This window comes from Marmota monax, unplaced genomic scaffold, assembly GCF_021218885.2.
Source record: "Marmota monax isolate L192 unplaced genomic scaffold, Marmota_monax_Labrador192_F-V1.1 WCK01_AAM20220418_F8-fsc00185, whole genome shotgun sequence".
NCBI lineage: Eukaryota > Metazoa > Chordata > Mammalia > Rodentia > Sciuridae > Marmota > Marmota monax.
In genome coordinates, this window is record NW_026693278.1 from 1,034,944 (window position 1) to 1,059,663 (window position 24,720).

At 37.9% G+C, this 24,720-nt stretch overlaps 1 protein-coding gene across 7 annotated transcripts in view; it reads left to right on the top strand.

Moving 5' to 3' along the window:
* Nucleotides 1-24,720, top strand: part of Hectd4 (HECT domain E3 ubiquitin protein ligase 4) — a 176,224-nt gene that overhangs the window by 31,496 nt on the left and 120,008 nt on the right. For all 7 annotated transcript variants that reach the window (XR_006854436.2, XM_046456507.2, XM_046456508.2 and 4 more), the window contains exons 2-4: nucleotides 19,723-20,240; nucleotides 22,174-22,263; nucleotides 22,917-23,047. Coding sequence is in view for 6 of the 7 variants with exons in the window: in XM_046456507.2 (XP_046312463.1) it covers nucleotides 19,723-20,240; nucleotides 22,174-22,263; nucleotides 22,917-23,047 (739 nt within the window). In the remaining variant the exon portion in view is untranslated. The remainder of the gene's footprint in view (nucleotides 1-19,722; nucleotides 20,241-22,173; nucleotides 22,264-22,916; nucleotides 23,048-24,720) is intronic.

The following is a 24,720-nucleotide window of genomic DNA, read 5'->3' on the forward strand; positions in this document are numbered from 1 at the left end:
TTAAGGCTTCACTAAGTTGTTAATGGTAGCGTCAAACTTGTGATCTTCCAGACTCAGCCCCGACAAGTTGCTGGGATTACAGGTGTCTACAGCCACGTCTGGCTAGACTGCATTCTAAATAAAAAGTTAGGGTGGCAGCTGGAAGGTGGGAAGCATTTCCTGACTTGTACCTGATAAGAATTACTGGAATGCCCTTTACATATGCAGATTCCCAGGCCCTCTGGTGGTGGGGGGGGTGGGGGTTGGAGGGTATGTCCTCAAGTGATTCTTACCAGGCATGTGTGGGAAACATGGGTGGTATGGTTCAGAATATGGGCACTGAGTGAAGTGACCTTGGCCATTGGTTTGTTCTAGACCAACCATTTTCTTATCTGTAAAATGGGGACAGTAATCTTCCTTACTTAACCTAGACTGTGGTTTTCCAGATGAAGGACTGTAGTGAATAGAAGCTTCTTAGCAAAGTTTTTGGCACATAAGTAGTATTGGTAAATGTTGTTCCTCCATTAGCAGGCTTTCCATGAACTCCTGAGCCATAGCTTTCTAGAGCATTCAGGAAAGACTGATGTTTGCCTTCTTTTCTTTCTGAAATAGCATCTAACAAAAGCATAATGTATTGATTGGAGAAAATTTGAAAAAGCAAAAGGAATAACATATAAATACTTTTACCTTGTTATTTCATGAATTTACTTCTGACAAATGCTATAACAATATAGTCAGTTTTCTTTTGAAAAATAGTGAATTTCGGGCTGGGGATGTGGCTCAAGCGGTAGCGCGCTCGCCTGGCATGCGTGCGGCCTGGGTTCGATCCTCAGCACCACATGCAAACAAAAATGTTGTGTCTGCTGAAAACTAAAAAATAAATATTAAAAAATTCTCTCTCTCTCTTAAAAAAAATAGTGAATTTCCCTTAAATTGCTTATTTTGCTGCTCAAATTTGTGTTTCTTATATTAAGGTTTTGCTTGTTTGGTCGATTTTGTTTATTTTTATACACCGCGATTAAAGTCTCTGAGTGTGTGTGTGTTGGGGGAGGAATTGAACCCAGAATGTATTACATGCTAGACAAGTGCTCTACCACTGAGCTACACTGTAGCACCAGGCCATGTTCTTAAAGCTCAATACTCATTAGGTTCTAGAAACTATTATAACATTGCTGCAGATTTTGGTTTTTAGTTTTAGTTGTTTAACTAAAACAAAACAGTGTAGGATATTTTTTTCTTTTTTCTGATACTGGGGATCCAACCCAGGGGCACTGTACCACTAAACTAAATTGCCAGCCCTTTATATTTTTTTATTTTGAGACAGGGTCTTACTAAGTAAGTTGTCCAGTCTGGCCTCAAACTTGTGATCCTGTTGCCTCCACTTCCTGAATCACTGGGATTACAGGTGTGTACCACCGTGCTCAGCTATTATATTTATGTGGTTATTGTTGTTTTTTCTCCTTAAAGCCATTATGGATTGGAAATGGTTAGGGCTAAAATAAAGTCCCAAGAGTGACTGTTCTAAATAAATGGAAATAAAAATTTATTACTAAAAATTGTTAAGTGATCTCTAAAACTTGCCTCAGGAGGCCTTGTGAAGAGAGATTTTGGGTACATTCAGTACTATTCAAAGCCCATGCCATTGTCTTTCTGCCATAGTTGGCCTCTTCCAGGCATGTACATCCCAGCTCAATTTGTTTAGTCACAAAGGCCAAAGATGCTCTATGCAAGATATATAGTATTGTGTGTGGGTTTTTTTTTTTTGTTGTTGTTGTTGTTTTGTTTTTGTACCAGGGATTGAACCCTGGGGCACTTAAACACTGAGTCACATTCCCAGCCCTTTTTTGTATTTCATTTAGAGACAGGGGCTTGCTGAGTTCCTTAGGGCCTCGCTAAGTTGCTGATTCTGGCTTTGAACTCGAGGTTCTCCTGCCTCAGCCTCCTGAGAAGCTGGGATTACAGGTGTACGCCACCACAACCCAGCATGTAGTATTGTCTTTAAAAACCAACCAACCAACCAAATAGCCAGAGCAATTAGACAGATGAAAGAAATTAAAGGCATAAATATAGTAAAAGAAGAACTTAAACTAGCACTATTTGCTGATGACATGATCTTATACCTAGCAGACCCAAAAAATTCAACCAAGAAACTTCTAGAACTAGTAAATGAATTCAGCAAAGTGGCAGGATATAAAATCAATACCAATATATCAAAGGCATTCTTGTATATCAGCAACAAATTCTCTGAAATGGAAATGAGGACAACTACTCCATTCACAATATCCTCAAAAAAAATAAAATACCTGGGAATCAACCTAACAAAAGAGGTGAAAGATCTATATAATGAAAACTACAGAACCCTGAAGAAAGAAATAGAAGAAGACCTTAGAAGATGGAAGGATTTACCTTGCTCATGGATTGGTAGAATTAATATTATTAAGATGGCCATATTACCAAAAGCACTTTGCAGATTCAATGCAATTCCCATCAAAACCCCAATGACATGCCTTGCAGAAATAGAAAAAGCAATCATGAAATTCATCTGGAAAAATAAGAGACCCAGAATAGCTAAAGTGATTCTAAGCAGGAAGAGTGAAATTGGTGGTATCGCGATTCCAGATTTTAAACTATACTATAGAGCAATAGTAACAAAAACAGCATGATACTGGCACCAAAACAGGCTGGTAGACCAATGGTACAAAATAGAGGACACAGAGACAAATCCACAAAATTACAACTACCTTATATTAGACAAAGGTGCTAAAACCATGCAATGGAGAAAGGATGGCATCTTCAACAAATGGTGCTGGGAGAACTGGAAATCCATATGCAACAAAATGAAATTGAATCCCTTTCTCTCACCATGCACAAAAGTCAACTCAAAATGGATCAAGGAGCTAGGAATCAGACCAGAGACTCTGCGTCTAATAGAAGATAAAGTTGGCCCTAATCTTCATCACGTGGGGGCAGGCCCCAGATTTCTTAATAAGACACCTATAGCACAAGAGTTAAAACCAAGAATTAACAAATGGGACGAATTCAAACTAAAAAGTTTTTTCTCAGCAAGAGAAATAATATGTGAGGTGAATAGGGAGCCTACATCCTGGGAACAAATTTTTACCCCTCAAACATCAGGTAGAGATCTAATCTCTAGAGTATACAAAGAACTCAAAAAGTTAAACAACAAAAAAGCAAATAACCCAATCAACAAATGGGCCAAGGACTTGAACAGAAACTTCTCAGAAGAGGATATACAATCAATCAACAAATACATGAAAAAATGCTCACCATCTCTAGTAATCAGAGAAATGCAAATTAAAACTACTCTAAGATACCATCTCACTCCAATAAGAATGGCAGCCTTTATGAAGTCAAACAACAATAAGTGCTGGCGAGGATAGGGGGGCGGGAAGGTACACTCATACATTGCTGGTGGGACTGCAAATTGGTGCAGCCAATTTGGAAAGCAGTATGGAGATTCCTTGGAAAGCTGGAAATGGAACCACCATTTGACCCAGCTATTCCCCTCTTGGACTATACCCAAAAGACCTAAAAAGAGCATACTACAGGGACACAGCCACATCAATGTTTATAGCAGCACAATCCACAATAGCTAGAATGTGGAACCAACCTAGATGCCCTTCAATAGATGAATGGATTTAAAAATGTGGCATTTATACACAATGGAATATTACTCAGCACTAAAAAATAACAAGATCATGGCATTTGCAGGCAAATGGATGGCATTAGAGCAGATTATGCTAAGTTAGCCAATCCCTAAAAAACAAATGCCGAATGTCTTCTCTGATATAAGGGGGGTGACTCAAAATGGGATAGGGAAGAAGAGCATGAGAAGAAGACTACCACTAAATAGGGAAGAGAGGTGGGAAGGAAAAAGAGGGAGAAGGGGAGTTGCACGGAAGATGGAAGGAGAACTCATTATTATACAGAATACATATATGATGTTGTAATGAGAAAAAGAAAAAAAGTGTCACATTAGGTTAGATAGAAAGGATGGGAGAGGAGGGGAGGAGTAAGGAGGATAGGAAGGGCAGCAGAATAGAGTCGACAATATGATTGATGTATGTACATTCCATGTATGTATTATATGTCAAAATTCATTCTGCTGTCATGTATGACTAAAAAATAAATAAATAATTAAAAAAAAAAAACCCAACCAACCAAACAAACAAATAAACCAAAAAAAATCAGTATTGTTACATGTGGGTCTTTGCAACTAGAGTTTTACACACACACACACACACACACACCCCTTTGGCCTCATTATTATTATTTTGGTGTAGGTGATTGAACTCAGGGCCTCCTGTATGCTAGGTGAACACTCTACTACTAAGTTACATCCCCAGCCTCAACCTCATTATTTTTTAACTTCCTCATGCATTATTTAGCTCTTCTCCTTTTGGTGGATTTTTTTCCTTTAATACAGTGTTCAAAATCTTTGTATCTCCGCACATTTTTGAATCCTGATAGTGTTCATCAGTACTTTCTACATCAAAAGTCATGTTATAAATAAAGATTATTGAATTGGATTTGGAGAATGCTGTTTATTTGAATTTACTTATTTAGAAATCCAGTAGTATTTTGTCAAAGAATTTGAAGTATAGTTTTGAGATAATATCTCCACTAGCTACCCATGTGCAACAAAGATATTTTTAAACCTTTTTAAATTTTCTGTTATATTTGATACAATATATCCAGTGTAATAAAAAAAGATTTGACATGTCTTTGAAGGTGATTTTGTCTGTAATCTTAAGACTTTTGGTAAAATTAAAAAATTGTAGTTACTTGGGGAAAAAAAACGACCTCATATTTCATTGCATTAGTATCTTCTATATATTATAGAGTGTTGTAAGTTAAATAAACATCAGTGTGGTAAATTACAGTGTTTAAGAAATAACTTTCCAAATGTGAAGCTTGTGGGGTGTACTTATATGGTTTATGCTTTATTTTATTATATGTTAACATTGCTTTAAGAGAAAGGACTCCTTTGGTGAAAAATCATATTGGAAAGAAATTGAATTTTAGGAGTGTTGTCACATTTCAGAACATATTATAACTGAAAAAGTTTTTTTTTCTTTTTTTTTGGGTGGGGGGCTGTGGGGGTACCAGGGATTGACCCAGGGGTGCTCAATCATTGAGCCACATCCCCAACCCTTTTTATTTTTTATATAGGGAATTGTTTATTTATTTTTATATGGTGCTGAAGATTGAACCCAGGGCCTTGCCCCTGCTAGGCGAGAGCCACAATCCTAGCCCCACTCACTGAGTTTAGAGCCTCGCTAAGTTGCTGAAGCTGGCATTGAACTTGTGATCCTTCTGCCTCAGCCTCCTGAGCTCCTGGGATTACAGATGTGTACCACCATGCCTGGCTATCCAAGTTTTTCATGTATAACTTTGGTGGCAAAAGTTTTTAAGAAAATCCTACCATAACTAGGTCTTTTTCCCTGTTGTAGAATATTTTTGTGTATTCATCCTGCATCATTTCTAGGGAAATCTTTTAAAATTCAGAAGTAATATTAAAAGTAACATTAAGAGGGGGAAATTTATATATTTTACTTTAATAATTGACAAAACTTTTAGAAGTGTGAAGTTTTAGGTTCCAGATAGAGACCATAAAAATTGGATTTGTTTTTCTTAGTGTTTTTCTGATCATGGGATTGGAACAATAATTCAGCAATGAATCCTCTAACTCTCAGATATTGTAAAGTGACATTCTGGGTTATGAGTCCATTTAGGCTTTCTGATGTCCAAAAAGAAAAATGGATGAGTAGACTTTGGGGCTGATAGTCATATTATTTTGAGTGAGCAATGTTTAATGTGTGTCTTTTTTTTTTTTTTTTTTGTAGAGGGTATTGAACAGGGGTTCTTAATAATTGAACCACATCCCCAGCTCTTTTTGTTGTTTTATTTTAAAACAGGATTTTGCTAAGTTGCTTAGGGCCTCACTAAATTGCTGAGACTGGCTTTGAATTATGATTCTCCTGCTTCTGCCTCCCAAGTTGCTGAGGTTACAGACAGGCAGGTACCACCATGCCCAGCTAACCTGTCAGTTTTGCCCAAAGAGTTTCTGGATTCACTCTGGTTCTGCCAAGATGGAAACTAAAGAATAACTAAGGAACATGTATTATGGTATTTTTAGTGGTTTATCCTTGGACTTCTTGCTCCTGGTCCCCAACAACATATAGTCTTAGCTAGGACAGGTATATTTACTTTTAGCTACTTGGTTAGTTTTTCTGAACATTTGTTCTTTGCAGACTTAGGAAAACAGATGGATTTGAATTCTAAAGTAGAGGCTTTTGATTTAGAAGAAATAACCAGTAGAGTGATAGGTGAGGTTTCTAGGCAGTTTTAATTAACCAGTTACAGCTGTGAACAGGAATGGAGAAGGGCAAGATGCAGTGGCATATAATAGGCAGCATTTCTCATGTTTCTTAGCAGTCCTCAGTGGTCAGCCATGGTTATCCGTGTTTTGTATTAAGGAGTTGCTGGGTGCATATTTGTATTTTAGCCTAACTTAGACAAACTGTTAGAGGCCATAATTGTAGAATTAATGTTTCAAATCTGGTAATCAGCTGTCGATGACACTGACTTCAGCTCCCTTGTTCAGGTCAGAAGCCGATGGCCTGACTGGGGAAGATACAGCAGAGGCCAGGGGCCTCAAGGGGAAGTGCTAGGAATACATTTGGAAGTAGCGCCTTACCATATCTGCTGTTCTTTCTGTTGTTCTGTCTTGTTTAAGGGGAAGGGATGTGCACTGTTGGGCAGCATTTTTAGCTACTTGCTCATTGTGTAAATACTTAACTGAATATTGGTACCTATTATGTGCCAGGTTCTCTGGTGCTTGGGATGCATTAGTGAACAAAATAGCCAAAATTAAAAGCTATATTGACAGTTTGAAATAATTTTTAGTAAGATTTTTCAAAATAATATTAGCTAATGCCGTTGTGCTCACCACACATCAGGTGCTGTGCACTGATTCTTATTTCAGGGAAACAGTTCAAAACATATTGAGCTTTTAGTGCGTAAAAGTTGAATGATTCTGTACCTTACCCTTGAGAAACTTACAGTTTAGCAGAATCCTCTTGGTTCTTAACAACTATCTATACAACTTACATTCAAATGTTCAAATTTAGCATATGATTAAAATTCCTTCTGTGCACAAATATGAGGAGTGTCAAAATTTTTTAAAAAGAGAAGCAGGGTGCAGTGGTGCACACCTGTAATCCCAGCAGCTCTGGAGGCTGAGTCGGGAGTTTCATGAATTCAAAACCAGTTTCAACAACTTAGCAAGGCCCTGAGCAACTTAGCAAGCCCCTATCTCAAAAAATAAAAAGGGTTGGGGATGTGGCTCCGTGGTTAAGCAACCCTGGGTTCAATCTCTGGTACCCAAAGAATAAAAAATTTAAAAATAAATAAATAAAATGAAGAGGGTGCATTGTCTACTCAACATAAGATGGCAGTGGTTAGCCTTATTGCACACTCTCTATCAAGTGCTCACCACAAACTAGGATTCTCAACCTTGGCACTGTTGATGCTTTGAGCCAGATAATGTTTTGTGGTGGGGCTGACCTGTGCATTGATGGACATTTAGCAGCATCCCCAGCACTAGATGCCAATTAAACTGAAGGACATGGTGCCAATGAGCTACATCCTAAGCCCTTTGTATTTTTTATTTTGAGACAGGGTCTCACTAAATTGCCCAGGCTGGCCTTGAACTTGGGATCCTCCTGCCCTAGCCTCCCAAGTAGCTGGGATTAAGGGAGGCGCCACTGTGCTTGGCAACATATTGCGTTTTAATTTTAACTATATAATGCCACGTTGTTTATAAGGTTTTTGTAGCAATTTCTTTCTTCTTCCTCTTTTTTTTTTTTTTTAATTTGTATTAGGGATTGAATCCAGGGGCTCTTAACCACTGAACCACATCCTTAGCCCTTTTTATTTTTTATTTTGAGACAGAGTTTCATTAATTGTTGAGGCTGGCTTTGAAGTTTCAATCCTTCTGCCTCAGCCTCCCAAGCCACTGAGACTTGTGCCACTGTGCCCTACTGTAGCAATTTATATTTCTACTAGGAATGTCTAAGGATTCCTACTGCTTCACATTCTTGTCAACATTTGGTATTTCTACATTTTACAAGGAATTTTTATTAATTCTGAATGTAAAACTAGTACAAATTTTAAAAAATTTAGTTAGAGAGAGAGAGAGAGAACGAACACGAGAACACACAGGGCAGGGGCAGGGGCAGAGAAGGGACCAGAGATAAGATATAGTCTCCAAGGGCTTGCCTCCAATGACCTGCTTCTTCCAACCCCTCCAACCTGGCCCCATTTGCCTGTAGCTTCCACTCAGTAGTATGTTAAAATTATTAACCCAGCCAGGCATGGTGGCTCATGTCTGTAATCCCAGCAATTTGGCAGTCTGAGGCAGGAGGATTGCAAGTTCAAAGCCATCCTCTTAGCAATTTAGCAAAACCCTGTCTCAAAATAAAAAAATAAAAAGGGCTGGGGATGTGGATCAATGGTTAAGCACCCCTGGGTTAAGTCTCAGTTACCAAAAGAAAAAAAAAAAGTATAAATCTCTCAAGTAGATTAATCCACTAATGAAATACCCCTTGTGAATCAATCATTTCCTAAAAGCTTCACCTTAGATATTGCTGCATTGCCTTCATCACATTCGCTTTTGGGGGACATTCCAGATTCAAACCATAATACTCCATCCCTAGTCCCACTTCACAATGTAAATGCATTCAGTCTATCTCCTGGAGTCCCCACAGTCTTAACAATTTCAATATTACTCAGAAGTCCAAGTCCAAAATCTTCTCTGAGACTCAAGGCATAGTGAGTTTCTGTAATAAAAAAAAAATAATAAGAAGAAAAACTAAAAAAAGTTACATGCTTCCAACATAAAATGGCACAATGTATACATTCCCAATCCAAAAGGGAGGATTAGGGGCATAGAAAGAAGGGGTGGGACCAAAGACAGAAACCTTGCAGAGCAGACATTAAGTCCTGAAGTTCCATACCTGTCATCCAGGGCTTGTGGTGGCAGGCATGGGCCCCTGAGGGCTGGGGCACCCCATCCCTCTGGCCTTGCCAGTTGCAGCCCACACGGACTCTTTCTTGGGCTGGCTCTGCCCGCTGCTTGCCGCTGTCTTCCACAGCTGCTCCATGTTTATGTCCCTTGCATCTATAACTTCCTGGGCCCTCCATTAATGTTTTGGCTTCAGTTTTAAAGCTGCACACATTTCCCTCTCAGGGGCTGTTACAGGAATTCTACCTCTGCCACACACAGTGTGGCCCCCCAGGCCAGTCTTTGAAATCTCAGTGGAAATGCCAGGATTTTGCATTTCTGCAAAACCAGCACTACATGGATGATGCCAAAAGGCCTGCATAGAAGCAATACATCCCCCTTGGACTTTGCAAACTTTGCTAAATGAGAGAGGCCAGTCAAAAAAGACCTTATATAGTCCCAATTACATTTATATGAAATGCGAAAAATTAAAAAAAAAACCTCTATACAGGTAAAAATTAGATTAGGGGTTTCCTAGGGCTGGGGTATTTGGGAAAATAGAGAGTGGCTGTTAATGGGTACAGGGTTTTTTTGGGGGGTTATGAAAATGTTCTAAAATGTGGATACACTGAAAGTTGTTAAATTGTATACTTTTAAGTAGATAAATTTTAAAGTATATAAATTATAGTATAACTTTTTTTTTTTAAAGAGAGAGGGAGGAGAGAGAGAGAATTTTTTTTTAAAGAGAGAGAGAGAGAGAGAGAGAGAGAGAGAGAGAGAGAGTTTTTTAATATTTATTTTTTAGTATTTGGCGGACACAACATCTTTCTTTGTATGTGGTGTGAGGATCGAACCTGGGCCGCACGCCTGCCAGGCAAGCGCGCTACCGCTTGAGCCACATCCTCAGCCCTATAGTATACCTTTAATAAAGATTGTATCACTTAAATTTTAAAAATGACTGCCCAGAGTCCCCTGAGAAGCCTGCTTAAAGGTACATTCCAGTGCTACATCCTAGACCTTTCAAGACAATCTTTAGAAGTAGATCTTTAAGGCATTCTTGATCTAAAGTAAACATACAAGGATTCTGATGCACACTGTGAATCACTGTCAAAGTTCTTTATTATACTGCACATCCCAGTAACTTCCAGTTTCTGCTTTTGGAGTGATAGAGAATAGCTCTTCTTCCATGTGATAGTTCTTCAATTTTATGAAGGCTGCTGCCCCTTCTGACTCGTTTTCTTTTGTAGCCTTCACCTCCTCAATTCTTTAACCATTTCTCATGTGACACGATTTCTATATTAGTCAAATCACCATCTTCTGGACACACTCTGTAGTCTGTCAATTACTTCTTAAAATGAGATATTTGGAACTGAAGAAGATACTCCAGTTAGAGTTTGATTGTAGAATATAAAAGGGATTGTTCCTTCTCTTGCTTCTGACACTGAAATTCTACAGATGCATTTTAAGATTGTGTTAGCATTTCTAAAACAACGTTGGCTCACGTGAAGCTTGGGTTTAATTCAAACCTCATTTTGTTCATCCCACTTCTCCTAGCTTTTTTCTAGTCAAATCTTCCTTCTGTAGAGTCATCTGGAAAAAATCCTTTCTTATTAGTGCGCTAATTTAAAATACAGAAGCATTTTAATGTCTTAATAATTGATTAGTAGTTTTTTTTTTCTTTCTTTGTTTCTTTTTTTGCGGGGTGGGGTGCTAAGGATTGAACCCAGGGCTTTGTGCATGCGAGGCAAGCACTCTATCAGCCTTAGTATTTTTTTTTTTTTCCTTTGGTGGGGATGGTACCAGGGATTAAACTCACGGCACTTGACCACTGAGCCACATCCCCAGCCTTATTTTGTATTTTATTTAGAGACAGGATCTCACTGAGTTGCTTAGTTTCTCACTTTTGCTGAGGGTGGCTTTGAATTTGAGACCCTCCTGCATTGGCATTCTGAGCTGCTGGGATTACAGGGGTGTGCCACTGTACCGGGCTCCTAGTAGTTTTAACAATTGATTAGCTGTTTCAACTTTTTCAGAACTCTACCTGTACATGACCCTGATTTTACAGCTGTAGGAATGAGCACACACTGAGAACATAAAGGGAGAGTTATTTGCAGAAGGTAGGGTAGAACCTATTTCTCCTACCTCGGTGGTTGGAATCTGGCTGCTCATTGCATTCACCTCTGTAAGTTAACACTAGGCCCCATCCCCAGACAGTTTGAGTTAATGGGACTGAGGTGGGGCTCACTCTTTAGTTTAAAGAAAGCTTTCTATAGAATCACTATCTCCCACCCCACCCCATGCTGGGGGTCAAGCCAGTACCTTGCATATTCTAGGCAAATGCTCTATCACTGACTCCCCCAGCTCATAAAATCAATTCAAATGTTCAGCCAGAGTTGAGAACAACTGCCCTAACTCATATTCTAATGTCTACTTCCTGCAACACATGTATACTCGCCTAATTAAAAGGCTCTTAATATGGGAGAGAATTATTGTCCATAGTTCCAGAAGGCAGAAATTAGAAGTAGTCCAAATGGGAAAGGGTTTCTCAGATGTATAGTGGAAAACAGATGTAAGTCCTAAGAGGATTATTCATGAGATTTATATACTTCTCATTCATTCAATTAACAAGCATCTGTGTGACAGCCAGTGTGTTAAACCCCAGCAATACCAACACAAGTAAGGCATAGTTTCCCCCTTTTGGAGATCAGAGTTGGAATGGAAGACAGTATAAAGAAACCTTACAGTTGAGTGTGGTTGGTGTTACCTGTTGGAGCTGTGTATGTGTATATGTGTGTGTGTGTATGGTTCTGGGGATTGAACTCAGGACCTTGTGCATGCTAGGCAAGCACTCTACCATTGAGCTACACTCCCAGTCCAGTTTTTTTTTTTTAATTAAAAACTGTCGATTCAGGGCTGGGGATGTGGCTCAAGCGGTAGTGCGCTCGCCTGGCATGCGGCCCGGGTTCAATTCTCAGCATCACATACAAACAAAGATGTTGTGTCCGCCAAAAACTGAAAAATAAATATTAAAAATTAAAAAAAAAACAACTGTTGATTCAATAGATGAGTTGGTAACTTATTTTCCTCAGCTACACAGGAGGCTGAGGAAGGAGGATAACACATTTGAGACCAGTCTGGGCAACCAAAGCAAGACTCTGTCTCAAAATAAAATAAAAATTTTAAAAAGGGCTAACGTTATAGACTTTCCTAATATACATGAAGGTCTGCATTCATTCCTCAGGTACTGCAAAATAAAAAAAAATGATTTTCTTACTATATTTATTCTAAATATCTGATGAATATATCACATTACAGTAGTCTTTACATTGAATATATAATTGAAGCAACTAATAAAGTTAGTCTTTGCAGAGATATCATTTTTCTTTAAATTCTCTCAATAATAACATTTATAATAGTATCGAACCATTTTGAGAAGTTCATTCCTACAATTTTCTTTAATTTGATTCTGTTGATTATTAAGTATAGAAAGATGATCTGTGTTGGTTAAGATTTTATGTTAATGAGAAAATGATTATATAGAGAAATTTTAGAAGTTGTCATGGCAAGAGAAAAATCACAGCTGGCCTGCTGTGTCCAGCATAAGAACCAGAGAACAGGTTGGTTTCTAACATACTGTACTTGGCAATTAAAAGTTGTCACATAACATGGAGAAATTTTAAAATGTAGACTTGATGCACTGGATCAACTTTATAGAGCTCCTCTGCATCATCCACTGTTTCCTTTGTGGACATCATTTTTAAAAACCTCGGTATTGATCCATTCTTGAGATTGCAGAAAAAGTTTTTTAATTGTAATTTGTTGCTGACCCTTTGATAAAGGAATGTGTAGAATATTATGGAAACACAGGAAAGCTATTCTGGAAAGTTGGTGGTGGAGAGAGAGAGGAAATCAGAATTTCTCAAAGTAGGCAGTGATAAAACTAAGCTAAATTTTGAAGGATAGATAGGATGTATACTGAAGGGGGTGGATTCAGGCACAAAAAGCAGAAAGATGGAAAAATGGACCCTGCTCATGGGGATGTGAGAAAAGTTGAAAACTGGGTGGGGATCAGGACCATAGGGAGCTTTCCTGCAGAGAGACTTTGAACGGAGACTTCTTATGTGTCGAAGTCTTAACAATTTTGACAGCCCTGCTATCAACAGCAGTTATGTGAAGCTCTGGGAAATTCATGGAGTGCTAGAGAAAGTTTTCTAGGACTTAGCCAGAGCCAAACGATCTAGTGACAACTGGGGTCCGTTCCAGGTTTGGCACCAAGCTAGCAGCTAAAACTCAAAGTGTGGAATTCAATATGGTGGTTATCAGTTAAATGGAAGACTCTTTTTTATTTTTTTTTAAAAAAAAGAGATGTTGAAAGTGAGTTTGAATGAGCACATTTCCAAGATTGGATAAAGGTTATTCAGCTTCAGGTCTACTTTCATTGACTGGTGATCCATTCTTGATTTCAGCTTCATGATTAGAGGTAGAGTTTTCTCCTTCCATTCATGAGTCATTCACTTGTTTCACAAGAGATCTTTCTAGTCTCTTTGAAATGCCATATGTCATTCAATTTGGCCATGATTACCATCTTCACAGTGTGTGAACAATGGTAGAAAAATCATAGATGGGTTTAAAATTCCACACTAACATTCGTGAAGTTTTGGTATTCTGCTTTATTAAAAAGTTTTATATTGAGGTTGCAAATCTGTTCAGTTAATCTTCTTTGAAATAATCCAAATATAAATTCCTTTTATGCTGACAAATTCATATAATGAATTGGTTAATGTACTGTACTATAATTAATCTCATGAGAGCTTGAATGATTTAGTTTTCAACTTCTTCTTTTTTTTTTTTGGTGGTGCTGAAAATTGAACCCAGGGCCTCTTGCATGCTAGGAACTGTGAATAATTTTTTGCTTTATTTTGAGAGAGAGTCTTACTAACTTGTCCAGGGTGGCCACCAACTTGAGATCCTCCTGCTTCAGTCTTCCTAAGTATCTGCAATTATGGGCTTGTAAAGCCACCAACACTGGCTTTAAATATTTATTTCATTTTGGAGATTGAAAGATTTTAATACTCATTGACAGTTTCCAATATTTGGTGGTTTCTCCCATCCCACCACCTGGTCATTTTTCCTAACTGGGAACATAATCAGCCCTATATTATTTGAGATAAAACTGCTGCCAAAGTACAACAGATAGGATTTAGGGAAAGCAATACCTACGATAACTTGTGATTATTCTTTGTCAGATATGTCCACTAAATTTTAAATATATTGTCTCAACATTTGTTTGACTACCAGTTATTGATTGATCCATTGATTAATTGATTGATCTGTATTGGGGATGGAACTCAGGGGTGCTCTACTACAGAGCTACACCCCGTTCCTTTTTATTTATTAAATTTTTTGTAGTTGTTGATGAGCCTTTATTTATTTTTATGTGGTACTGAGGATGGAACCCAGTGCCTCACACATGCGAGGCAATCACTCTACCACTGAGCCACAACCCCAGCCTTTATTTTTTGTTTTGAGACAAGATTTTGCTAAGTTTCTGAGGCTGGCCTTGAACTTATGATTCTCCTGCCTCGGTCGCTGGGATTACAGGCATGTGTAACCATGCCCCACCCGGTTATTTAAAGATAGCACTGGTGTATAAAAAATATCAGTTCTATTTACGACTCTTATATAGAAACAATTTAAGTTGTCATTGCTCCATTTTTTTTAAACTGAGTAAAAAATAGCACCTATTTTTCTGTTACCATAAATACTACTGAAAATTAAAAATAAGTGTTATTTACTTACTTTTTGAGATAGGGTCTTGCCCATTTGCTCAGATTGGCCCCAAACTCCTGCCTCAGTTCTGTCCCATAACTGGAACTACAGGCACAGGCCACCATGCCCAGCTGATATAATTTTAAATTTATTACATAATATTTTGTTTTGATATAGTATGATTTAAACATTTCCTTCTTGGACATTAAGATTTCTTTCACGGGAGTGGGGCTGTAGCTCAGTGGTAGAGTGCTTGCTTGGCATGTGTGAGTCACTGGGTTCAATCCTCAGCACCACATAAAAACAAACAAACAAACAAATAAACAAGTAAATAAATAAAATGAAGGTATTGTGTCCATCTACAACTAAAAATTTTAAAAGGACGGATTGCTTTTACTTTTTTCACTGTTATTAATAAAACTAAAGTGAACTGCTCTATGCATTTCTTATTTCTAGAACATTTATTTCTTCAGGATAAATTCTTAGAATAGAATTACTTTCTATTTGATGTAAACATTACACAGTGTATGCATGTATCAAAACATCACATAGTACCCCAGTACAACTATAATGTTTTTATTCATCGGTTTAAAAAGAAAGCCAAATATTTTTTTTTCTATTTCTTTGGGATGCTGTAATATAAGAAAAGGTAATTTTAGGTTCGTTCTTAACTGTTTTAGAGAATTGCCTCTCTGTTATTCTGAATAGCAAAGCTGGAGGAAATTGATATTTACATTTAGAGTATTATAGTAGTTTATGCCCAAATCCTTAGTTTCTGACTTTCCTGGTAATAATTAGTCTAGTCACTGTCTTTATGTGTACATATAATATTCTCTACCATTGCAAAAGTCTACCTGTGCTCACCCTCACTGCCATATTTACTTGAAATACAGATTGGCACCTCACATTTCACATCATGGCTCTTCTGTATTTTCCCAGTTATAAAGTATAAATAAGTTATCTAAAATGTTTTGATTTTCTTTAACTGTTCTATGTCAATTATTGAAGTTTTGGTCAAAGCCAAATTTGGCCAGCAAAGACTATTTTGCCTACCTTCTATTAGACTTTGCAGAATGACTTTTTGTTGTTGTAGCATAAAAATACAAGTTATGTATTACCAAAAAAATTACATTAAGCTGCGAGTTACTTTGCAGTCACTCCCTAACTGGGATGATTTCAGCATTTATCACAAAAATACAATTAGTGGCCCTTCTCATTAAGGATGACAGGGATCTTCCCTTTTCTTTAAATAGCTCCCCCTTTTTTTTAGTTGTTGATAGACCTTCATTTTATTTATTTATATGTGGTGCTGAGAATCCAACCCAGTGCTTCACACATGCCAGGCAAGTGCATTACCCCTGAGCCCCAGCCCCAGCCCCAGTTTTCCCCCTTTTTAAAGAGAAAAATATTAATTTTCTAATGACATTTTGGTCAGGAGCAGTTTCTGAGAGCAGTGGTTTTACATAAGATCTGAGACAAGTCATTCAATATTCATAAGTACCAGAATAGATCCCCATAGCTAACTTACTAAAAGCCAAGGTATGATAAAATGATTTAGACTGTGACCTTCAAACTTCAGAATTCTGAAACTCAGCAGCAGCACAGCCTGAAGCCATGAGTTTTTGTAAGGGCCCTGGAATGGGAGTTGCTGAGTAGTCCCCAGCCCTGTTTTATGTTTTATTTAGAGACAGTTCTCACTGGGTTGCTTAGGACATCACCGTTGCTGAGGCTGACTTTGAACTTGAGATCCTTCTGTCTCAGCCTCCCAAGCTGCTAGGATCACAGGCTTGTGCTGTCACACCCAGCTCAAAGGGTTTTATTGGGTGAAGAAATCACAAAATTAGGATTGGAAAACTTTTAAAAAAACATAAATTTTCTTATTTGTTTAGACATTCATAACTGTGAAGATCAGAGTTTATATTTTTTGGATTTTTAAATATCATTAAAAATATCTCAATAATCTTGGTTTATTGAGTATCGTGTTGGAAGCTGGTTACTGATTTTTGCTTGGGAAGAGGCACTAAAAAACAAAGTCTGTGTCTGTATCTGTCTGTCTGTCTGTCTGTCTCTCTCTCTCTCTCTCCCCCCCTCTCCCCCCCTCCCCCCCACTCAGAATTGAACCTAGGGGTACTCTAGTATTGAGCTAGATCCCCAGCCCTTTTTATTTTTTATTTTTTTAAAGGTTACTGATGATCTTTTTAAAATTTACTCATTTATTCATTTTTATGTGGTGCAAAGGATTGAACCCAGTGCATCACACATGCTAGGCAAACCCCCTACCCCTGAGCTACAGCCCCAGTCTCCCTTTTTATGTTTTATTTGGAGGCAGGGTTTTGCCAAGTTGCTGAGAACTGGACTTGAACTTAGAATTTCCAGTGTCACTGGGTTTACAGGCCTGCACCCATGGGCCCTTTGTCTCTCACTCTTGAAATAGCTCATATTCTCTCTTGAATACGTATCTGCTTTCCCATATAAATCTGTATCTGAAAAAAAAACCAAACAAACTGGGCTGAGGATGTGGCTCAAGTGGTAGCGTGCTCGCCCAGCATGCATGAGGCACTGGGTTCGATTCTCTGCACCACATAAAAATAAAAGAAAGATATTGAAAAAAAAAATGTTAAAAAAACCAACCAACCAAACAAACAAACAAACAAACAAAAAAGAACATTCTCTCTTAATGGGTTGTGACTATTCAAAGTACAAATGTCCCTAGTTCTTATTTTAATAATCTGATTTTTAAAATAGCCTTACCCAGTAATACCTAGCTATATACAACTGTACCTTAGTTCACATTTTTCCTTTTTTAATTTTAAAAATTCTCTTATAGTAAAACTGACCTTTTGGAAGGCATGTACAATTTTACAAATTTTGCTACATTTATATTTAACTATTACCACCACTGGAATTAAGAAGAGTTTCTTCATTCTTGCAGAACTCTCATAGTATTCTTTTATAGTCATACCCTGCCTACCCTGACAAACATTGATGTGTTTCCCATCATTAGTTTTATTTTTTTCCAGAATGTCATATAAATGAAATCATACAGTATTTATCAGTAATCTGGTCTTTTGCTAAATTGTTGGTTAAAATTTTATGATATTTGGATATTTTTTCTGATCTGATAGATAAATTGGCACTGAATTTTGAAAAAAAATTTTTTTCTCTACATCATGATCAGAAAAGTGATTTCAGGGCTTGCATAAGATTTAAAGTTTTGGATTTTTAAATATTGGCCCCAAACTCTTTTTCTTTTTTCTTTTTACTTGTAGAGGACATAATACCTCTATTTATTTATGTATTTATCTAGGGTTTTTTTTCCCCCTAATGTGGTACTGGGGATTGAACCCAGTGCCTCATGTGCGCTAAGCAAGTGCGCCACCACTGAGCCACAACCCTAGCCCTCTTTTTTTTAATAGTTCCCCCTCCTCCCATCTTTTCCCTTGTTTGCCAATAGTACTTGTTGTCCTAACTTCCTCTTCTACTTTCTCTCCTGCTAACCTGAGCAACTTCTTCTTCTTCTTTTTTTTAATTTTTTAATTTTTTTTTAAGATGTTGATGGATCTTTATTTTACTCATTTTTTAAAAATTTACATGTGATGTTGAGAATCAAACCCAGGGCCTCACACATGCTAGGCAAGTGCTCTACCACCGAGCCACAACCCCAGCCCCTGAGCAACTTCTAATTTACCTTTTTTTTCTTTCTTTTTTTTTTTTTTTTTGTGATGCTGGGGATTGAACCCAGGGCCTTGTGCATGCAAGGCAAGCACTTTGCCAACTGAGCTATATCCCCAGCCCTTCTGTGTTTTTCTTTACTTCTTGCTCCATTCTTTTTGCTTTGTGGTTGTTGTTAAGCTGTAAACAGTTTTTGTTTGTTTGTTTAGTTTTGTTTTTAATGCAATTACTTTTTTTTTAAAAATTCAGTTACTTTTATAGCTAAGCAAGTCAATTACAGTATTTTCATTGCTCTGGAAGTTTTTATTATTTTATTGGGCTAGCAGTTTATAAAGGCAAAACTTGAGACAGAAGAAAGTATTTTTCATGTTTGAGAGACAAAAAGTGAATTCTGACCTTTCTTAATGTCAATGCCAATGATGTGACAGACGTTTCTTTGCTTTTATTTCAAGCCTCTTCCACTCCTTATCTCCTTGAGAACCAGACCCCCCCTAGTGCCTGATAATCTGTTTCTGTGTGCCTGCCCTAGAGTGTCCTCTTTTATTCCTTGGCAACAATGGTTTGTTTATTCTAACTTACTCAAGTTTATTTATATAAACTCTTTGCATCATAAATTTAGTTGGATTCTCTATTTTGAGAGCTGATTCCTTTCTTAATTGATAGAGGATTTAATTATTATCTCCCAGCTGCTGAAAATCTAGAGGAAGCTTGAAAATTGTATGTTTGGGCAAGAAAATAATGGTGATTCCTTAATGTATGAGAACCGGATAAATCTATGCTGTGTCACAAATTGAAATAAAGGATTAATAATAGTTAGAATGGAGAGTGCTTCAGAATCAAAGAACATCAGACAATCCACTATTTATTATTGGATGTATTAGATTTTAAAGAATAAAGATAAAACAGTTTTGTTCTCACAATCTACTTGGTAGAGGAGTTAGAGACTTAATATTTTTTACTCTAGCTGGTTTTACATGTGTTTTTTATATGGTCGCAATTAAAATACTTTTAATGCAGGCAATTTTTAAAAAAATATATTGTTAGTTGTAGATAGACACTATACCTTTATTTTATTTGTTTATTTTTTATGTGGTGCTGAGGATCAAACCCAGTGCCCCATACATGCTAGGCAAGCACTCTACTGCTGAGCCACAACCCCAACCCTAATGCAGGCAATTTTTAGATACCATTAGATATTTTTGCTTCCATAGATGACTTTGGTGAAAGCAATACATACCCATTTCTCCACTGTTTTTTTTTTTTTTTTTTTTTAGATTTTAACATTTGAGACCAAGAACCCTACAGAATTAGCAGAACGTTTGCGCTCTGTTTGTGGGAATCAGAGCAATGCCTATGCCCGCCTGCTAGAATACCGACTGAATGCCTTGCGAGGACTGTGGAATGCCCAGCGCCAGCTGGCCTTGGAAGAGCAGCATGAAAGGGAAAGTTCAGGTGACGAAGAAACTTTGGCCCTGCTCAAGCGCCAGGGCTTGTTGCAGCAACCCGAGCAAGCGCCTTTCACATCTCGGATGGGGCTCCTGCTGGTCTTCCCCCTTATTCAGTCCCAGAGTAGAACAGATCCTTCTCTCTGTAACATAACTGCTGAGGTGCTATTGAACTGCCTTCGTGACTGCCAGCCTTTGAGCCTGACCAAGGAGCCCGCTGACTGTCTCAATGGAATTGAAACTTTGCTGTGCTCTTGGCTGGAGGAGACTTCTGACACAGGCCGCCACATTCCACAGAAGCAAAAAGAAAATGCTGCTGCTGCCCTGGTGGCTTTGGCATGTGCCAGGTAAGGAGAACTGAATGTACTTGGTAACCTTGTGACTGCTCCATCCCGGTTGGGTGAGTTATAAGAGGCCAGTGTATTTGATGGAAGTCTTAATGTTTAAAAGTTCCTGGGCTGGGGTTGTGGCTCAGCAGTAGAGCGATTGCCTTGCACATGAGAGACTTGGGTTCGATCCTCAGCACCACATAAAAATAAATAAGTGAAATAAAGGTATTGTGTCCAACTACAACTAAAAAATAATACCAAAAAAAAAAAAGTTCCTCTTTGATTTCTGTATTGAATTTTACATCCTTGACAGTGATGCTTTCACCAAAACTTGGTACCGGGGGCCTGAGTTGGAACCCAAGTTTTCTCTTCTATGCCATGATAACAGCTTAAATAGCTAAACAACTTAGATTCTGAGAATCAATCCTTCCATATCTATTCATCCTTAAGTTGTTAATGTTCTCTATCACATAGCCACAATGTGATGGGAGGATGGTCACATATTTTGTAGAGCCTTTAATTATTTCATATCTATCTATAAGGAGTACATCAGTGAGTTAGAGGGTTATTTCTCACTGGAATTGCATCATAAGTGTTAACCCAGTACTTGCTTTTATCAATTTAGTTGAAAGATCTCTCAGTATATTATCAAGATTTAAAATGAGCATGGTGCCACAGGGAATCCTTTGGGAGGCTGAGGCAGGAGGATCACGCCAATTTAGAGCACCTGACCAACTCAGGCCCAGATTACATAGGGCCTGATGAGCCATGAAAGGAGTTTGAGCTTTGCTCTTACAATCTGACTGAAGCTAGCAGGTCTTAATTGGTAGTTAGTAATGGTTCTAAATGTTGATGCTGTTGCCCCTCTTTTTGAAACTCACTGTTCCCCAGGGAGGTATCCCTGTTGGTCAGATGAAGAAGTAAAAATTCAGAGGAGTTAGGTGATAAGACTGAGACTGTATGGTGCCAGGTTTCGGAGCCCCTGTACCCTGGCTTCCAACTGGTGCTTTTATACTGTGCTGCCTCCCTGCTTTATACTTCTTTGGTTTTTTGTTCTTTGAACACTAGAGATAGTGAAAGGAACAATTAACAGGAGGCCTCTAGGTCTACTTGCTCCAGCGTTGAGTATCCATTTCTGTTGGGGGGTAGGCATATGATACTTAGCTATCAAAGCCTGGCTAAGAGAAGGAGGCAAGCAAGCTGAAAACTTCCCATCTGATATGGGCAGTCATTTAGTTTGGGAAGTATTCTTGTGGTGATTTATACTCGAGACATGACCAGTTAAGTCTCATGCATCTTAAAAGCACCTTTTTTTATATCCTGCTAATGGTGTTAGACTTCCCAAAGCTTAAAGCCTTGGAAACCAAAAGGAAATTGTCCCATAATGTGTCCTGCAAGGAAAATCGTGATATGCTTAATAGCAGGGGGATGCAGAAGACATACCTCTCAGCACTAAGTGTTAATTATTTGAATGTATTTTAGTCATATTAAATGTGATGAAGTTTAGTGCAAAATGGATGAACTTAACAAAGATATTGAAAAATCAAGCCTGGAAATACTGTTGGACTTTAAATATAACCTCATTGGATAAATCTCTCCTAGACTGTAGAAAGAGGTATGGTGACTAAAACAGTATCCAAGCACGATACCATCAAGTTCTTTGCACTTGGGCCTTGTTTTTTGAATTTGTGTGTTAGAGGAACATTGTTTACCTTTCCAAATGCATGGAGAACATCTTCCTAACTGGCCTGATGCCACTCCCACAGTCAGGTTTTGTATGAGCCAGCAGTGATCAGTGAGAGTCCAGTGTATTTTGTATAGTTTATCTTCTGGTTGGCAGGAGCAGATAAACACTTTATAGAATTAACCATGGGGTTAATGAAACTAATACTCCCTAAATTATCTGGCTTTCGATTTTGGTGATTTTTTTCTTCCTTCCTTTTGTTTTTAGGGGATCATTGAAAACTTTTGTCCACACAGTCCACCTGTTGCAGAAACAGACTGATCTTGGGTCCCTGCCTGTTGCTGACGTACTGTATAGGTAAGTTCTCACATAGGATCCTTATACTCCTTCCAAACAATGCATATTTGTGCATAAAGGCTCGTATGATAAGTATATTGCTAAACTCTTACCAATTAATGATTTATATTTCTGAATAAATATAGAATCAAATTAACTTCTTAAGAATTTTGTTTTCTTCCTTTCTTTGAAAGTATTCTTAAGTACATTATTTTCATTCTTTTTAAATTTTATGTCTTCATAAAAATGCAGTAGCTTTTAATAAATTCTTTATAAATTTGAGATGGTAATGTACTAAAGCATGAAGAAGAAAGTAAAAATCATTCATAATCTCATCACCCAAAGATGACTCACTGCTCCTAAAGTTTCAGTATGTGTGCTTCCTGGCTTGTGCCCTCCATTTCTCTCTGTGCCCTCTATTAGTGTCTCTTTTTTCTCACACAAGTATATGTTTAAAATATATATATTTTACCCACAGATGTAATTTTGTTATAACATTTCCATAAGCATTGCTTTGTATTTTTTCATTTAAAAATATATTAGAATGTCTTTTTAGATGTGTATTTATATAAAACTGTTTTAGTTTCTGCTCTTGGAGGGTGTAGATAGACTGTTATTTTCTTGCTGAAATGGATGGTCTCAGTTTCTTTGCGATTCTCCTTCTCCTCTTATAGACTGTTGCTTTTGGAAGGGGGGCCTGGATCCCCCTCCTGTTTACTTGGGGGCAAACACATAGTCTCATGGGGGTATGAAGACATGCTGCCTGCGCCCGATAGCAACACTGGCTCCAGTTCTGAGAATAAAGGTAATGCAAGATTTTTTTTGATCCTGTGATTAATATTAAGATGTAAGAAGAATGGTTTTGGATTATTGTTGCAAGTACTTTAGATACAGTTCTGTGTGTTCCTTTATGTTCCTTATAATTAAGAGCTGAAGATTCTTGTACAGTGTGTTTGTTGTTTGATTTATCAGTAAAAGTATAAAAACTGATACTCAATGAGGTAAGAAAGTGGGTAGGTTTTACCACAGCAAGGAAGAGGGATCCTCCAAACACTCCTGCCAAGGCAGGATGAATTACTTAAATTGGTCTCAGGATATTTGACTTTGGACATGGAAGCCTTAAGTTGAAATTTTTGGTCTTGTTGCATGATATGTATTTCTTTTATTAACTTATTGTGTCTTCAAGAACCCTCCTGTCCTAAAAGCAAAATGAGAAGGTTCATGGGTGCGTGAATTTTAAGTAACCCCTTTAAATGAAGTAGGCTGCTTTAAACTGTTTTTATACAGTTCCACAGGATTACATTATCTCACCAAAAATGGCAGAAGCTCTCTTAAGTGACCTCCACTTGACTAATGTGCCAGATGAATTAGACCTCTCTTGTCACTTTATATGGAATTTAAAAAAAAAAAATGATTACCCACTTTAACTGGTTTGTTATTGTTGAGGAACTAGTAGGTACAGGTCCCAGTTGTCCAGAGTTGTCCAGACCTGAGCCATGGTCCTCCATCCCCAAGCCCATGGGCCCCTGTGTGCACTGCTACTCCCACTGGTAGAACTGCCTGCTTGCCAACAGTCAACCTTGCTCCCAAACTGGTTTGTTGTTGTAATTGGTACTTGTTATTATATCATTAATTATTATAATGATATTATTAGTATTATATCATTATTAAATATTATGTATCTGATAAAATAGGAATTAAAAAAAACCCATTTAAAAGGTGACTGTTTAGAAAGACTAGACCAAATGAGCCTTGAAAAAATTGATGCCATTAGCTGTAAAGTTGAGAGCCCCTTCTGTCCCCCCAAGTCCCCTTTGTTTCCAACACTCCATGGGGCAGCAGCCTACCTGGGCAGCCCTGAGAGCATGGAGCCCCATCTAACCATACCCACAGGCCACCTTTCAGATCTCAGCCCGGTGCCCTGTGCCTTTTCACAGTCCACTGTGTCTTCTAGAGAGTGCTGAGAGGAAAAGGTAAAGCTTCTGAATGATTAATGACCTTCCCAGAGTTAGTGAGACAAGCAAAAATCCTGCAGCACCTCTGCAGTTCTCGGACAGTATGGGTGCTGGCTTCCATCTGCATTCGGAATGGAAGCCCTGTCCTTATTCTCTCCCTTTACTCGCATCTCCCTAGAAGTAGTTTCTCACCAATGATGATGGAGTAAGCTTATCTGTTTGCTTTTTACTTCCATGTACCTTTGGTTTTGGTAAGAATTGTTTTTCTTAAAATAATTTTTAGAATAATGTTTTTTTTTTTTTTTCCTCACTGTGTTGCTATGTTATGGCCTTAAATTCCTGAGCTCAAGTGATCTTCTTGCCTCATCTTCTCAAATTAGAATAAGTCTATTTAACTTTTAATATAAAAAAATTCAATATTGACAGAAGTTGAAAGGACGCTGTAATAACCCTATATACTTGTCACAATCTCAAAAAGTGTCAGTTCCCAGACAGTCTCATTCAGTCTGTCTCCTTCAGTTCT